This window comes from Strix aluco, chromosome 3 (genome assembly GCF_031877795.1).
Source record: "Strix aluco isolate bStrAlu1 chromosome 3, bStrAlu1.hap1, whole genome shotgun sequence".
NCBI lineage: Eukaryota > Metazoa > Chordata > Aves > Strigiformes > Strigidae > Strix > Strix aluco.
The window spans coordinates 52,718,094-52,735,808 of record NC_133933.1 but is presented as its reverse complement, the minus strand read 5'-3'; the positions used below and the strand labels follow the sequence as shown (position 1 = coordinate 52,735,808).

At 35.8% G+C, this 17,715-nt stretch overlaps 1 protein-coding gene across 24 annotated transcripts in view; it reads left to right on the top strand.

The window, feature by feature from the left end:
• The window catches only part of AFDN (afadin, adherens junction formation factor), a 132,896-nt gene that overhangs the window by 54,096 nt on the left and 61,085 nt on the right, over positions 1-17,715 (top strand). For 19 of the 24 annotated variants that reach the window (XM_074818585.1, XM_074818579.1, XM_074818583.1 and 16 more), the window contains exons 9-14: positions 997-1,041; positions 7,518-7,612; positions 8,342-8,604; positions 10,162-10,231; positions 12,403-12,521; positions 17,394-17,455. In XM_074818585.1, coding sequence (XP_074674686.1) covers positions 997-1,041; positions 7,518-7,612; positions 8,342-8,604; positions 10,162-10,231; positions 12,403-12,521; positions 17,394-17,455 — 654 coding nt within the window. The remainder of the gene's footprint in view (positions 1-996; positions 1,042-7,517; positions 7,613-8,341; positions 8,605-10,161; positions 10,232-12,402; positions 12,522-17,393; positions 17,456-17,715) is intronic. The other 5 variants (XM_074818592.1, XM_074818587.1, XM_074818578.1 and 2 more) reach the window with 1 other exon arrangement.

Sequence of the window (17,715 nt, the reverse complement as noted above, 5' to 3'; positions counted from 1 at the left end):
CTGGGTTTTATTTTGGTTTCATTACAACTTTCTAGGCTGCATTGTAATTTACAGTTAATTTTATGATCTAGGAACAGCCAGGGGAGCTTGATTGTTCATAGCACAACTACTGATAAAACACATACAACTTCTTATCTTAATTTCTATTGTCTTCATGTTTAAAGATTTGGATATGGACTTTCATTTTTGGTGATTTAGTTATTTGCAGCTCTTTTTCCTATTAAGTGTAACTTGGGTACACTCAGGTATTCAACCAAGTGATTTACAGTTTGAAGACTGGTTGTTTACCATTTGGGAAGCAAGGTTGGAAGTTGATGCTGAAAACTTTGACCAGAACTGCAAACAAAAGGTTAAATTCATAGTCAAATAGTGTGGGTTGGTTGGTTGGTTGGTGTTTTTTTTTTTTAAAAAAAAAAAGGGCCAGATGAAATTAGCAGTACACAGAATGTATTAAATGTATTTTATATTGTGTTCTATATGCTGAGGTTTGGTTTGCATATTAATATTTTGGGTTCTTTTAATAGTACTTTCAATTTCTTCTCTTGTGCTCTAAACTCTTACTCTTTGTGGAGCCTAGTTGCTTTAATATTAAAACATTGTGCTTGGGCAGTAGAGCAAGACATCCTATAATTTGGAGAGGATAAACAATCTGAAATGCCACAGGTGGCAACGCTGTGTACTAAGCCTTTGGAAGTTGCCTGTGGGACCGACCCATTGTTCATGTTTTTCTTCTAACAGCTTGTTGTCACTTTTCTAAACAATAAGGATTGTTTCATTCAGTAGCTTTGGAGTACTGATGTCTTTATATTCTACTCAGTTTCTAAAGGTGAAAGACTTTAATGCACTTCATCCTTATAAATTGACTAAGAGTTGTCTGGCTACAGTTTCACCCTTTCCTGTCTTTTCTTTTCCTGCCCTCTTCCGCATGTTCTGCATGGTATCTGTCCTGCTGGTGCTGCCTTCACCTGGGTCCTCTGCATGTGTTTCTAACCCCAGGGAGAAGGAATCACTTTGCCTACTACAACTATCACGCTTATGAAGGTAACGCTATATTTAATACTGTTCTCTCATTAGTCACTAAAAGCATCGCTGGCTCTAAGTCTTTTGTTTCTTTTTGACAGACGAAAGGCTATCTTGCTTCTCTTACTTTTTTCCAAGGGACTGCTTTTGTGAAGTAGTTATCTGTCTCGTCAGCTGCCATTTAATTATTCTATCTGTGAACAAACATCAAATAGATCATGAATGTGCTAGAAGAGTTCAACCTTCCAGCTAAGGTTAATAACTAAATTTCATAGGGTGATTTACAAGCAATGTTGTAGTAGAAAGAAAAACGTTCTTTGATCCATCTGCTTGCAGAATTAATAATTAAAAAGTGAATTGGGTAAATGGCATTGTGTTTTTCAATGTTTGACCACGTTGATGCAGTGGATGAAATCCGTGATGATTTTTATGTGAAACTGTGTTTGGACCACTGGTAAAGTGACCTCCCTTTCTGCTGTGTGGTGTTCCGTAGCATCCTTTGGTATTTCTGCTGCCTGGCTTGTGGTATTGTCTAATATTAACAGTGTACATTGAAGAGATTTAACCACATGAGACAGTAGAGTCATGTTCAGTTTTATCTGTAGCACTTGAAATTGATAACCTAACCTACAAATCATTATGGATCTCTGATTCTCCTTGGAGTTTAGAGTAATGTGCAAAAATCTCCTGGTTTGGCCAAATAGACAAGAATACAAAGCCACTTTCTTCTTCTTCATGAAATGTCTACCAAAATACCTTTTCCTTGTTTTTTAGCATCTGTTTCCTCATTTTATTTTCTAGATTGCTTTAAAAATACTATATGTCTGTTGGTGTTGCTCACTCCATGGCTGTGGAGTACAATATTGGGATTTAAAGAACTTTGTTCAAACTTAATGCCTCCGGTGCTCAACTCTTTGAATTCAGACTTCCATTTCATTAACATCATTACTCCACAGAGCAGAAAAGTTCTGTAGAGTGTGCTGAACTAATAAGCACATATGAGTTCTGCAGCAATACCTGACCATTGAGTAGAAAGCTTGAAATTTTGTTCATCTCACTGGAAAGAAAATAATTTCTTCAATCTTTATCTTGGGCCTTAGTACTCTAGAGTCCAGTTGGTCTCTTTGGAACAATGCATTTCAGGATACTAGTATTTATTATAGAAATAACTCCTGTAGAAGGTCCTTTTGTCAAAACATTGGCTGTTCATATTCTTCCTGAAGTACCTGGCAGACTTTAGTTTCCTGCCCTGTGCAATTGCACAAATTCAGTAAGTTTGCTACTAGAAGCATGTCCCGTTTTTCTGCTTCTCCACAGCTGCTGACGTTGCTGGTTGTATGACTGTTTTATAGACTGAAGATCAGATTCTGCACAGTACAGTAGAGGATGCACTTCAGTAGCTTGTGGTTGTAAATATGGCAGTTGGCAATTGTCTCTGTCTTCCAAGTCATGTAAATGAAGCAATAAAGTGAGATGAATCTGATAGTAATAGAAATAGACTGGATAGAGTGAAGTGAGTTATGGCAGCACTTTGAATAGATGATACTGTCCGTGTTATCTGTGAATACGGCTGCTGCTGACTTCAGGGATGTTACTGAACAGCTGAAGTTAATAATAATATTTAAAGGCTGAAACAAATGACAAAGCGCCGTTTTTGAGGATGTGAACCTCTGAGATTTCTCCTGCAAGCCTGAAATAAAAATGACAAAGCATTTAAAAAGAAAAAAAGGCAAAACTTTAAGGGTTTTGTCCCTGCCTCATCACATAAAAGCAACCCTGATCCCTAGAACTGGCAGTAATGGGAGATGCTGAGAACATAAAGGTATAACAACTGGAAAGAAGAATTACAGGAGGTTGGAGAAGCCTGAAAGCCTTGGCCATGGCAGTTTCACTGGCCAGCCTTCTTTCTGAGAATGGAACTCCCATATGGTATGTGGTAAACACCTTTACCTGTTAGTTTGAAGGAGCTTTGCTGTCTGTCACATTCCGCACTGAATCTTCCTTTACCAAAAATGTTCGCTATTGGCTCTTTCTGCTGGAAGTGCACATCATCTCTGAAATTTAATAGCAGAATTGTCTCCTGATTTTGACATGATATTTCAAATCTGCCCAACCAATCTCTTAAACTTCTTACTGTCTAAACTCTTAGCACTCAGGAACTTGTGGAGGAAATCTGCTGCTTTTCAAATGCGGATTTATCTAATTTTTAAGTCAATAGGTGCAGTCCCTTGTGTGGACATTTTTGTTGAACTTTGGGCTTACTTGTTTTCTATGATCTGATCTTCATAATTTAGTTTAGTCTGGTTTTAAGTCAATACTATTTCCCAGCATTGTTTCAAGCACTGGATTAGCAAAATCAAGTGAAATTATCTTCTCCAAAATGGTATAATTTTAGTGGTGAAGTAATGCGTTTTAAATATATATCCATAAAGGGAGGCCTGTCTTGTCTTTTTCTGTGTTTCAAAAATGTACATTTGTATTATGAATCACTGAGTTGATGTGCTTACAGTGACTGTTCACTTCTGTTCACTACATAGGATTTTTTTTATAACACTTCTATTTAAAGTGTGAATGTTGACTCGTAACTGCATAAACCCAGTCATGGAATCTATTTGTATTGCATCCTTAGCATGGAAAGTGATAGAAAGCCACAGTTTTCACAGGTTTTACAGAAACAATTTCACTAGTGAGTACAGGTGAACAGTAATACGCTGTGCATCTTTTTACACTGTGTGTTTTATGGCAGTTGTTACTGTACATTTACATGCTTTAGTGTGTTTGAAAAACCCTTTTTTTCGAAATCACTGTTTCCTGTCTGGTCTTTGTGATAAAGTCTGCTTTCCGAGTGAGGGTTACCTCTTGAAATGCAAGTGTTCAATCTGCAAAAGCTGGTATACAGAGATGTATATGTATCTTTGTATGCGTACTTCTGTCATGGGGGAAAATAACTTGTGAAACTGACTTCAAATGCAAACCATACCAAGTGTTTTTGAACCCTTATATGATGTCACCGGGAAGAGCTCTGTCAGGTAGATAATTAAGTTTAATGTATGCAATAGTGGCTAACTTGGTCTCTTGAATCATAGTTCTTACTGCTTCTGCTTGTGTCTTGGAGGCACGTTCCAATCTAAGCTTAAAAAAACCCCGAAAAACTCGACGTTTTCTGCATGTATTTATATCTGCTAATGTTACTCAGTCATGGGTGCCATAAATAGAATACAGGCCATCTTTCTTCTATGCCACATGTTTACTTATGCACGCATATGAAATGAACAAGTCTGCATAGAATTCATACATTTTCCTTATGCCTCTTGCTGCTGCTTCTGTATTGTCTATTAATGCCCACCTTTCTGAGAACTTTGACCTTCCAAATTTTTGAATTAAAAGAAAATTATTGTTGTGTCAGATAAAAACCCCAGATATGTTATTCTTCCTCCTCCGCGCCCCCCCCCCCCCCCGCTAGACCTGAAGTCATGTGACTTAAATTGTATGTATTGCCTTTCTGAACCACCACAGGTCTGTAAAGTTTGGTCCTTGGAGGCTAAGCACAGCCTTCTTGGACTGTCACAGTTTGGGGAGCAGGGACTTTGCCATAGGTATGGCAGAATCTGTATCCCGATGCAGTGAGTTGAGGAATGCATTCCAAACAACGTGTAGGCAACCTTCCAGCTATTGAAAAACAGGAAATACAAGACTTTACACTGTAGTATAATGCAACCTTCCTTCCCTCCTGCATCCCTCCCCTAGAACAAAAAGGCCTTTCATCCTTTTAACAATTTGTAGTAACTCTCTTCAAGAACAAGATACTTTTTACCGTGGAAATTGGCTTTTACTGACTGATGATTGCATGTGTGCTCCAAGTAACTTTCAGTAACTCCTTGAATTTTTCTCATTTACCTGGGAAGAAAAAAAAAAGTGTTTGTACCTAGTGCTGTGGTTGTAACAAGAAAAAACTTACTTTAAATTGGACACTTCAGAGAAACCAAACAGGCTTAATTTGCCTCAGCAGAAACATTGTGATACTTAAAATGTATTTCTTACGTGAAAGCACATTTTACGTGACATGCATATATATTGAGTATATACGGTGGTGTGAGGTAAACGTTCTTTAGCAGGAATTGATTGATTATTCACAAGTACTGAACTCAGGAATGAGATCCAGAAGTTGTCTTAAATAAACACTTGAAAACCATAATATTTTATCATGTATTTTACAGAATATTTCAGAAATGTGTAGAAACATTTTAAAGGTTTTTTTTTTCTTTTCCAGATGTCAAAAATTAAAAAGTCCAGAGGGGAAGTATATTGAGTATAGGGGTGAAATCACTAGACTGTAAAGCCTATTCCCTAATCTGTATATAAGGGTTTAGGAGAAAGTGCCATAGCAAATTAAGTACAAAAGCCCTAGATAACTAGCCCTGACTGTTATGCCCCTGACTTCTGAAATTCCAGTATTTTCGCATGTTGAATAAAGGTCCTTGCCTCCAAACTGAATCTTGTATCTTTTGGGTGCCAGTTTTACCAAACTGGGATGTGGGTAGGAGGAGGAAATGTTTGACTTTTGGATTCATAAATAAGTAAATGAAGGAGCTACTCTAGGTTTTGATGTGGAAGTTGTGGGGAGACATAATAACAGTTCAGAGAATTGAGGGTAAGCAGCCAAATGTATTCAGCAGTGTATTACATGTCTGCATCTGGTGACATTGAAGATGCAGCCATATAATTTCTGATTAGCATTATTAAGTATTAAAAACTGCACACAATTTACATTGTTGAAGATACTGTATTAGCATTACCCTTTTTAGTGTACAGTGGTATTAGGTGTATGTCTCTATAGACTCAAATACTGGGATTTAATAAAAGGGTTATCCCTGTACCTGAAAAATGTTTAGAGGACTGAGTGTTCTTATGTTTAATACTAGTTTTGTGATGGATGACACAGTACTATCACGACAGTGATTCTAGATATGTTTGGTAACTGGATATTACTATAGTATCAGCACTTAACTTTGGTATCTATAGTACTACTCTGTGGACTGTCTCTGCCTGATGTCTTTATGTCCCAATAACATCACAACACCCCCAGGAGAAGCTTACTACTAGGACCACCCATTATACTTTTCCCCATGTCAAAATCATCGAAAACTCTGTTGGTATCATTCTTCATTGATACCCAGCTTCTCCCTACCTCCATTCACTTTGTGTTTTCTGTTCTTTTGTACTGTTGCCTTATTTTCTTTGAATCTTCTGCTTTTAGTCAGTGTGTAGTTCTTAACAGTTAAGTTTTCTCTGTGCTGTTGACTTTTAGTTCCTTTAAATACTGTTCATTGAAGGACTGATAGAGGACTTCATAAACTAAGTGGAATTTTATGGTTAAATGGCTTGTGTTATGATTTTAATAAACAGATCCTGCTAGTAATGCTGGGAGTTTACAATTAGATTTATGGTGGTTCTGTTTATGTTGGCTTTCATTTAAATTTTGAAGATGACTAGTATCCTATTGAAGTCAGTATCACTGTATGTGCTATGGCTTTAGTAATGTTCTCTGATGCTTTTGGGGGATGACTTGAAATTATTGTTCATGTCCCCAGGTAAGATGTTCTTTGTCTTGCAATTTCCTTTTTTTGCATCTTCTCTGTGGAGGAGAAAGTGGAAAGAAGTCAGAAGTGACAGTATTAGTTTAGTATCTGATAGTAATTAAAGTTGTAGTGTTTTCTGGGAAGCAGGGAGGATTTATATGTATGTCAAAACCCATCTGTGTTAGCCTGTGAAGGCAGCAGCTAAATCCTGTGCAGCATCCAGTGTAACTTGCAAAATTTGAATCTATTTGGATAATACGTTCTTTTGGGGGAAGGAGGAAGACGAACTTTATCTTTGACCTCATTTTCTGTGAGATGAAAATATAGGTCAATGGGACTGTAAAGATAAGGCCAGAAGTGCTGCAGTCTTGTATCTCAAGACTAAAGCTGTCATAAGTAAACATTTTGTAAGTTTCTCTTTTAATATCACCTATTTCAGTATCTGATGAATAGGAAACAGTTTGGTATGTTGGCCACCTGACAGTAGATACTGCTGATAATCTACTTTTAGTAAGATCAGTGTATACTATTATTGTAGAGATCTGCAGATATTTTGCTTTCTAAATCTTCTAAAGTCATATTGGCATACCCATACAGAATCTTAGAGATTAACAAAAATTGTATTGCTTAAACTACGAAGGAAATAGAAAAAGTTTTTCAAAGTATGTTCAGAATAGTAGTTCTTGATTACTTTGTTCTTTGCACTTGTAGAAGACAGTCACCCTGAGCGGGCTCGTGTCTATTTTCAGTGTTTACAGTATGATGAACAACTAAGTTGCCAACAAATCTTGAAAGAATGTCACTCAGTTATTTTTCTGGTGACTGCTAGTCTGAACTATATTGCAATGATGTAGAAATACTATGTGAATATTTGAACTTTAATAACTTGCAAATTACTATTTGTCACTTGCTGTACAGATGGTTCTGACTCCAGAGATAAGCCAAAGCTCTATCGTCTACAATTAAGTGTCACTGAAGTTGGAACCGAAAAATTTGATGACAATTCCATTCAGGTATGGAAAAAAAGCACGCTTAGATGACAGAACTAATCCAATCTCTCGGCAGTTATGTGTAATTTTGAAAACTAGTAAAATATTCTGTGAATACCCTTCAAAGCTAGAAGGGTAAAATGTTGCTGCAATTTCATGTTAATGCTCATAACTGATTTATTTTATTTCCTCTCTCTTGCTTTAAGAGGAAAGTAAGGGTTTCATTATTTAAAAAGGGGTATTCTTTTTCATCACTGGATCAAATGGTACATATCAGTGTTATCGTAACTGCTTAACGGCTTTCAAGTCCTAGTTTCAACCTCTCTGAGTGAGGTAGGATTTCTTAGATGTATAAAGCAAGCATAGTTGTATGAAGTTCATGCCAGGGAGTCTCTTACAGCACCCTGAGTCCATGTCAATGCAGGCAGTTGACTTGTAAATACTTGCATTGTGAGATTTCACATCAGAACAGCAAGTAGAAGAAAACACCATGTGACCAAAAAAGTGAAAAACTTTTCATTAAGGGATTTCAGCTGCCCGTGTTAGTTAAATGTGTGTTTTATTCTCTCTGTTGCAAGGAAAATTGAAGTGAAACTCAACTGATTTTAGTACCACTCATCTGTGTTAAATTCATAAGCAAGTAAAGTTAAGTTACTAGTCTGTAAATATGGTAAGCTGCAGCTCAGTCTTTTTATTTTAATTTCTGCTGCTGTATAATTTAGTTTATTCCGTGTTAACTAAATTTATTTCCAGTTATTTGGTCCAGGAATTCAGCCTCATCACTGCGACCTCACTAATATGGATGGAGTTGTTACTGTAACCCCGAGAAGCATTGATGCCGAAACCTATGTGGAAGGTCAGCGTATTTCAGAAACCACTATGCTGCAAAGTGGAATGAAGGTTCAGTTTGGGTCATCTCATGTATTTAAGTTCGTGGATCCCACTCAGGACCATATTATTCCTAAAAGACCTGTTGATGCAAGTCTTATGGTTAAAGGTCCAAGACACAAAACTGGGTGAGTAAAATTTTTTTATTCCCACTGAAGTAAAGGGGGGAGCCTTGGAAAAAAAAAAAAGAGAATGAGAGCATTATAAATGGCCTGTGACTAGAGTATGGCTTTAAATGAGTTCTGAGTAGCTGCTTTTAGGTGTTAAATGTATAACTATTTTAATACTTGAGCTCCACCTTGTGATTTTTTTTAGGATTAGCAATTGTCTTTTTCATTATGAAGTATTCGGACAAGTTTTCCTGATTGTCACTTCTGCATTAAAAACAGTGCACGCCTTATTTTAATATATGTCAAAGCTATTCCAACCTCCAGGAAAAGTGTTCGCTGAATGTTTTCAGAGATCGTGGGTTTTGTTTTTTCTCAGATAGTAACTTTCAAAATTTCACTGGAAGGATTTGGAAATCGAGTAGGGTAGTCACGAAATGAGACTGTCAAGATAGGGAACTAAATGTCTCAGTATAGCAATCTGATGTGTGATTGCTTACAGTGTGATTGCTTGTCTTCTAATTTGTTGCAAGGACTAATAGCCCAGAAGACCATCGTGTTGTTTCTCTGTATATTCATATTTTTGAAAGGTGCATAATAAAAATACTGATTATAGATCTAGTGACTTGTAGGGGCTCAGGTATTTTGTTCAGTGGCTATAGAAATATTCAGGAGAAACAATCTTAAAACCAGGACTTTATAGCATGAAAAAAAACCTATCATCGTATTTTCCACCCTCTCTGGCTCCAAATGAGGCTACTACTGTAGTGTACTGTGGTTTAGAAGAGAAGCAGATTGCCTTGGAGATGAATGGGGGAAAGATATGTAGGAAAAGAGGCTCTTCTGGCTATCTGAGTTAACAGATGTATACTTTAAGCTTTTTTTTTTTTTTTTTCTCCACTTTATTTTAATGTAGAAGTGCACTGTGTGCTTGTTCTAGGACCTGTCTGCAGGAAAACCTCCAGCCATTTAGCCGTCATGTAATATTTCTGCTTAAACCTTGAGTTCATTCTACATCTAGCCTGCAGATCAATAAACAAATGCTCTTGCAGGTTTACATAGTCAACTGCAAAGCACTGTACTACTGCAGAGCTTTGCCTGGACAGCAAAATCTCTGGCAAAGGGCTATTGCAGCTTGAACAATCAAATATTTTTTTTAATCTTTAGAATAAGCAGATAATGTATTACTGTGATTTAGAAATTATTTACATTATCAAGATTGTTGTACATTTAGTACTGAAGAGCTGAGCAAAAAGTTGTAGCAAGTCTACTACAGTGAATACAATACCTTGAATGTATTTTTATATGTTGTTATGTTTATGTGTATTTATAGTTTTTTACTTGACAGGGAAAAAATGCAACTAAGAATCTGTTTTTTCAAAGGGATTTATCTGTACAAAAATTTGTAGTGGATTTATATAAAGAATTGATACAGTGTTTTAAAAAGTGAATATTAACTGTACTCATGGTGTACCTCTTGAATTTTAATTTACTAATTTTAGCTACTCTGTTCCTTGTTTGTTAAATGTTTAACAATATAATTTCTAAAAAGTACTTGAAATGTTATCTTGCTTTTAGGGCTGTTCAGGAAACTACATTTGATCTGGAGGGAGATGTTCACAGTGCAACAGCATTACCAGCGAGCAAGGTATTATATTATGACTAAATTAGCAATAAATAATAAAAGATGATGTGTAAATTAGGTCAAAATTATAACAGCAGCAGTGTTTGGTAAAGTGCGACCAGTTCCTCATTCTCCCCAGCCATTTCCAGTTGTGGGTGGGCTTGGGTGTCATGTGCATTATTATTTTTTTATTTATTTTTTTTCCCACGAAACTGTTCTGTTTGAGCTTGTATTAGCATTTGGCATGCATTTCGTGCCAAGAATAGTAACTTTTTGTAGAAAGGGAAATTCCTCAAGCCTGGAATAGCTTTCTCCCCAAACTGAGCTATTGAAGGCAGATTACATGCAGGTAGAGAGTCATATTAGAAATGATAAATCATTATGTATATAGCATATGACTGTTGTCATCTGTGATAGGGTAAATAAATATTTCCTATAAAATGTGCAAGGGTGTTCAGTTTTAATTTAACTAGGCTTTTAAAATTTAATGGATGTGACTTTGACTTCAATAGAGCTTCTGTACACACATTGACTAAACAAACTGCCTCTGCAGTCATAGTTATAAACATTTTATGAGGTAATAATCTTTTCTTGCTTTCTTTCTGCACCGTTTTTCTGTTAATAAATTCTGTGCTAAAGTTGCATTTTCCAAGAGCAAAGAGAGTAAAATGACACAATAGTTAATGCCTTTCTTGGTGCTATGATCACATGCCTCAGATGAAATGAGAGAATGAATTATTTCAGCAGGATGAAATGTAGTAGTCCTCCCAGAAATGCATTTCCTTCTATGTTTTATTATTACTATTACCAAATTGAAATACTTGTAAAGAAATTTAGTGATATTGGTGTGGCAGTGTAGATATTAATAACACTCTGATAGCTTTTGAATATGTTAGTCTTTTTTCTTGTTACAGACTTCTGATTCAGTTTTTCTCCTTTCTTTGTAACTTCGTTTGTGACAATGCTTTGTTTTATCTTGGATGCATTCTTTACCTGTGATAAGAATTTACTTAGTGACATTTGGGGGGGGGACAAGAATAAAACTTTATTAACTATTAAAATGCCTCACAACCACTCAGAATTTGAGTTTCTGACATTATTATATAGCATATCTCATATTCTTTTCAGACTCATCAGAAAAATACTTCTAGTGGGCCTAGGGAAGCTTGGGAAAATTTAATTTTTTTTTTTTTAGTTGTACTGTTTGAGAATGTTCGTGGCATCTTGTTAAATCACTGGTGAATCAATTGTTTTCTAATAGTTGCACTTAAGAGTTTGCTTTTCTACTTGGAAAAAAGGGGTAATTATAACTTTAATTGGAAGTTCTCTAAGACCTGGTGGTGAAAAGTGATTCATGGATTGGTGTGTCAGTACTGGAAAAACTATTTTGTTCGAACTCTTGTTTTGAGATGCAATTTTTAGCAGGTTTTCTTGTGTCAAAGCAAATTATTTAGTCCTAGAAATTTCTTAGGAAATGTGGAAACACTTCATATGTTACTGATGTTTTGATTTCAACTTTTTATACTGAAAAATAATTTCTACATATTTCACTGCCTAAAGCAGCATGTTTTTCCCCTTCCTGATAGGGTTTGATGTGATTGGAAATCATAAATTAAAAGCTTCCTATTAAGGAGCTTCTAACACTGAAACAAGCAAAATTGTACATAAAAAATTGTGTAGTTTGGATTGCTACCTCTTTTCTTGGAAAATTATGTACTGTCTAGCAGATCAGACTTCCCTTAAGAACAGGATAAATTATGACATGGATCAATAATGTAAGCACTTGTATGGCAGAAGCGGAGTAAGGGAGCATAGCCAGTTTTAAATCTGTTAATATGTTTAACTTTGTCTCTTAGCTGAAGTTTTCATTGGCAATTCATTCTTACTTTGTGTTGATAACTATGCAGCTTTTAAATAAAGACACTTGAAATTTTCATTATATGTTCTTGCAATGCATTAACAAATAGCTGCTCTTAGCTGGCCATTGTCATCTTTTGAATTGCAAGTGTGCTCTTTGATGCTTCGTTGTGGTGAAAACACATGCTGAGCTGCTGGATTCTGTGCTGTACATTTTTCTTCTGTTTTCCCATCTCTTCTCAAGCTTCAGATTGACTCTTCATTTTAATAGTGCCAAGCCCAAGTAGTGTCTAATCCAATGTTGCATGCTAAGCAGCTGTCCCACTGTTTTGAATTAGAGCACCAGCAGGCTTGATGGTGACAGGACATCATCAGCATCCAGCACAGCCGAACGAGGAATGGTGAAGCCAATGATCAGAATAGAACAGCAGCAAGATTACCGCAGACAAGAAAGCAGGTAGGAAATGTGTAATCTGTTACTCCTCATAATGGAAAAACCTGGATACGTTTTTCTGATAGATCGAGCATTGTGTTAAAATATTTTAAACTACCTGATTTTCCCTATGGAAATTGAGACTTCCTTTGAGATCTCGCTCCAGATAAAACCCAAGATTAATAACCAAAGCAAAAAACTTCAGAATATTAAAAAAAAATTCCTTTGCTTCAATAGTCTGTTATTTGTAGTTCTCTTTTTTTTGTAAAGCCAAGCTGATAGTCATGTCACACCATTGATGATTTGTGGTTAGGCGTGTTGTATGAAATTTTTTAATAACAAAAGTACAAGTATTTGAAATTTTCATTTGTCAGTGGCAAGATGATGTGATTTACTCTGGAGAGGGAAGTAACCAGGTCATTCCTATTTCTACAGTAGTGTTGTGGGCAAGTCTTGTGAGCAAGAATTTTAGCTGGCTCTGAATGCTCGTTTTGTTTTTTCTCTAAAGTACAGTGTATTGGTCAGTTCTGATAAAAAGAACATATTTATGGAAAGAATGATTGGGTACCTAGAGTTGGAATTACATGGTCTTGATAAGAGAAGGCCCAGGGTGGATCTTATCAATGTGTCTAAATACCTGATGGGAGGAACTTCTTTACTGTGAGAGTGATTGAACACTGAAACAGAGTTCCCAGAGAGGGTGTGGAGTCCCCATCCTTGAAGATACTCAAAACCTGACTAGACAAGGTCATAAGCAACTTGCTCTAGTTGACCCTGTTTTGAGCAGAGAAGTTGGATCAGATGATCTCCAGAGTTCCCTTCACTCCTCAGCAATTCTCTGATTCTGTGAAAAGAATTTTTTTCAGATCTTAAGAACAGTACAGGATTGTACTCCTGTCTACATAAATCAGTTTTTAAATTTAGAATGACTGCTATGATAAATGGATGAAAGGTAAGGTAAATGTGCTTGCATGGTTAAAAAGTGCAATGATTCAAGTTGTAAAGGTTCTACTATGAAGCTTCTAGTATCTTTAGGTGGATTTCTTGTTCACTAGACAGAAAACAGACTTCAGAGATGTGAGTGGTAGAAAAAAAAGAAAAGGGCAGAAAGATGTGCTTCCACCTGAACTGAATTCCTGATGGTCAAGTGTTTTGTAGCAGGGACATCATTTAAATGCTTTCAGTGAAGTTATAGTAGAATACAACTCGGTTCTACTCTGCACATTCTTGTTAGAGTGCCTGGGCATCTTGAGTGTCTTTTTCAGAACTGTTTTTATTAACATTGCTGAAGATTTAACTCCTCCTTGTTGAATTTCTAGTGTGTTAACTGTAATTTTCCTCTCTCTTAAGAGAGATCAACAAAACTTATTTGTGAACTTTTATAGCCTGTCAGAAGTTCTTGAGACTTCTACTGTTAATATTTCTTGGAGTTCTATCTGTGCATTTTTATGTGTATGAAGATTATTAAATTTCTGTATTTCTGCCTTTCAGCAAGAGCACTTGTTATAAAGGGGATTATCTTGTCCTGTAGTAGTTGTATATTTCAAAAATGCAGAGCCATCTGTGAGCTGTGTCTTGGCTTTATTTTGTTTTTTTAAACTTTTAAAATCCCCTTTGAAGACAATATGCATACTAGTCTTACTGTTACTATACAAGGGTTTTTTTCACCTTGGTGCCTGTGTGCAGAAAATGTTTTTAGAGAGGCATCCAAATTACACTTAAATTTGTGATAGCTACAACCACAGAGATCTTTTTTATAACCAGCATTGACATTGATATTTTCTGTATATATCTTATATGTGTATAGTATATGTTGTGTAATTACATTGAGGTTATTTTTCTAAATACAGCATTTCTATCACATGCTCTTTCTCAGATATATTCACTGTGGTGAGATTAACAAATTAGCAAAGTCAGGCTGTCTGATTAGGAAATGCCAGGCAACTTGTTGTTCAAGTAAATTTAATTCTTCCCCTTTGTGGATGTATTTTGTGAATCTTCGGTTAGGCTTTCTCTGGGATACTCTGGTCTCGTTTTGTGAACTGTAAGGACAGTAATCATGGAGTGAAGTAACTGCTATGTTAGTTTGAAATACCAAAAAATCTTCACTGAGCATTTCCAGGTTCTTGTTACTGTACAGCTAGTCCACCTCTGTACTAAGTGTCCTTTCGGTGTGTGTTCATCACTGCTGTTCAAAGGTGAATAATAAGGCAAATAAGACTTTCTTCCAGTTGGTCACTGAATGGGTTGAAGACCAAAGATTAGAACTTGGCTGCCTTATTTTTTCATCTCTAGTCTCTAGAAAAAAAATAATTGAAATCTGAGAGCATAACTCCAAAACTCCAGTTTACTTATTGGGTATGGTTGTTCTGATTCAAATGTAATTCTGTGAAATAAAAGATGGTGACTGTTTAATTAAGGATTATGGTCATACATCCTCGTTAGAAACTGTCTTCAATTAGCATGAGCAAGCGTATAATGAAAAAGATGATAATTTTTTCTCTTGGAATACCCTTCAGGAGTTCTTAAAAATGTGTTTTGTTGGAAATAAGAATAGTGATATATAAGTGGTGTTAATGCAATGCAGACACTTACCAATTGCTAATTTTAGTGTGCCTTACGAAGTTTATATGTAGCTAGTATGCTGGCTAAAACAACCACATGAGGACAGAGGATATTTTGGGGTTTTATGCAGTTTATCATAGACACTTAATCTAGGAGAATACAGAAATATCTGGAGAATGTATTACTGTTTTTAATGCAATTTTAAAATGTAATATTACATGATACTATACTTAGAGAGGAGGCAACCCCTAATCAATATCTTATGGCCTTGCTAGACATACTTTAACTAGACTTTCAGACTGGTTTAGCTCAGAGAATTTCATCACCACAGAGAGGATTTTTCTATAAAAATAATAGCACAAAGACAACATATATTTAAAATGTATCCAGTAATATAGCAGGTCAGCTAGCTACTATCATATCAGAAGCACAGAGAGTTATTTTAACTTGAATTTCCAATTTGCAAAACATAATCAGAGAGTATTTCTTTTGTGTGTACTTGGAGAAGGCAGAAGATGGTTGAAGGAAACATATTAAGGTAGCTAAAATAATTTACTTATGGCGTGTGTTCCTAGAGAACTAATTTACAGGTAAAACTAAATTAACATCTTTATAAAGAAGTCTTTCCTCTTCCTACTTCATATTAATTTATTTGTTAAAGCCAGTTTTCAAACTTCTGTAATATCAGTTCTCATCTCTCATGCTGCTTTCTTTCCCATTGGAGGGAAGACTGAGAATCCTGTTCCTTCCTTTGTGCTGCAAGGGATCACTATCTTTTTGTTCTAAATAAGAGGAAATAAATCATCAACTGAAATCTGTCACTGGTTTATCAGCCAGTTTGTTGAAATGTTTTTTGTCTTATTACCATTCCTATAATGACAGATCAAAAATTTCTCTGGACTTGTCACTGTAGTTCTATTTTGATAATGCTGTGTGAGTATTAGTTATTCTTCTATGGAAGTAATTAAGTTCTCAGTGAAGACAATGCACTTTTGACAATGTGGAGGTAGTGAGAAATTAGTTAATCTTAAATTTATAGCAATAACAATAGAGGAAATGCTGCAGTTTACACACCAGCTGAGTGCTCTTCATAAAGAGAGCATGCGGTCATGTTTGAAATGTAACTGAACTGGCAGAAATCTGTGTACATATTGCCCTGCTGTGCCTGCTGTTCCTTAACTTTCAGATCCCTAGAACTTTGTTTTGCTGATCACTTTTTATAATAAAGCATTATCTAAATGGCATAACTGAGTTTTCCGTTGGTTTAAGTTTTCGCAAGTTTAAAAAACAAAACAAAAAAACCACCAAACCCCAAAGGTACCCTTATTTTTTTCATTGAATATGCTAGAGTTTAATTTCAGATCTTTTGACATCAGCCTTCAAAGTTATTTTGTGGATTTTTACTGCAGGAGATAGCTGAATAAAAGCCTTCAGTGTCCTATCTTTGCTTTGTGGCATAAATAATATTTCTCAGGAGAATGAGGCATATATAATCATGTTACATTCCTTATCAATGTTGCTGGGGAAAGTAGAAAGCTACCTGTTGTGTTTACATGTGGTTAAAAATGGCTGTTGTATGCAGAAGATGTTAAGCTTTTACATATTTCCTAAAAATAGGTGCCTATCTAACAGAGAACAGCTCAGTTAATGTTTCTGCTTAAGGAAGAAATGAAATATGTGCTTAACCTTTTGTAGACACCAGAAAAATAAATTTTCTGGTCATTTTTCTCCTCTGTGAATTCTCTGATAGGTACTGATAAGAAAGAGTGCTGCAGTCAGTTTAAGTGAGAACGTAGTTCTGGGGCTCATGGAATGACTGCTGTTTCTTAACATAGCATAGCAACAGCCAGGTGAGGCTAGGGGCTAGATTTTTACCTCCTTTCCCTGCTTACCAGAAGAAAGGACAAATAAGTTGACTTAAGTTCCCATCAGTTTTGAGGGCATTAAAGACAGCAAAGTACATTTATTGTAACCGAACTGATGTTTCAGGTGAAGCTTCATTCTCTTTCTTTCATGTGTCCATGAATAATTTGTTACTTGAATCCTGTCAATGGCAGATGGCTAACTGATCCTATCAGTCTGCCATACAGCGCAGAAGAGGAGGTTCATTAATATCATAGACTCCACAGTTCAAGTCTGTATTTTGATCTGTTGTGTTGTGGGCAAATACAGCTTGAATGATTTTAGAGGAAAGGTAAAAAAAGGATCATTTCGAGGAAGGATGTTGTGTCAGCATTTGGAACCAATGTATTTGGAGAAATCTGTCATTTAAAGTGGAATTAATATCATCTCTGTGGATTGTTTATTTCAGTTTTTGTCTTCTTTCTTTAGACCTCAGGATACCCATGGACCAGAACTGATACTACCTGCCAGTATTGAATTCAGGGAAAGCTGTGAGTAAATTGTGAAATTATAACACTAACCTGCTGACATGTTTTTCTATAGTGTAAAATTTCAGTCAGTTTGAAAACTTAAGGATAACTTTAAGTAAACATTGAAAAGATTAATGACTGAACAGATGATAGCTAATCCAGTAATACAATTTATTGTGTTGGGGAAGGTGAACAGACACTTCAGGTATTGAGGCAGGTTCATTTTATTTAAAATCTGATGAAATTTTCATTTAGAATACAATTTTTTGTTATCTTGGTCC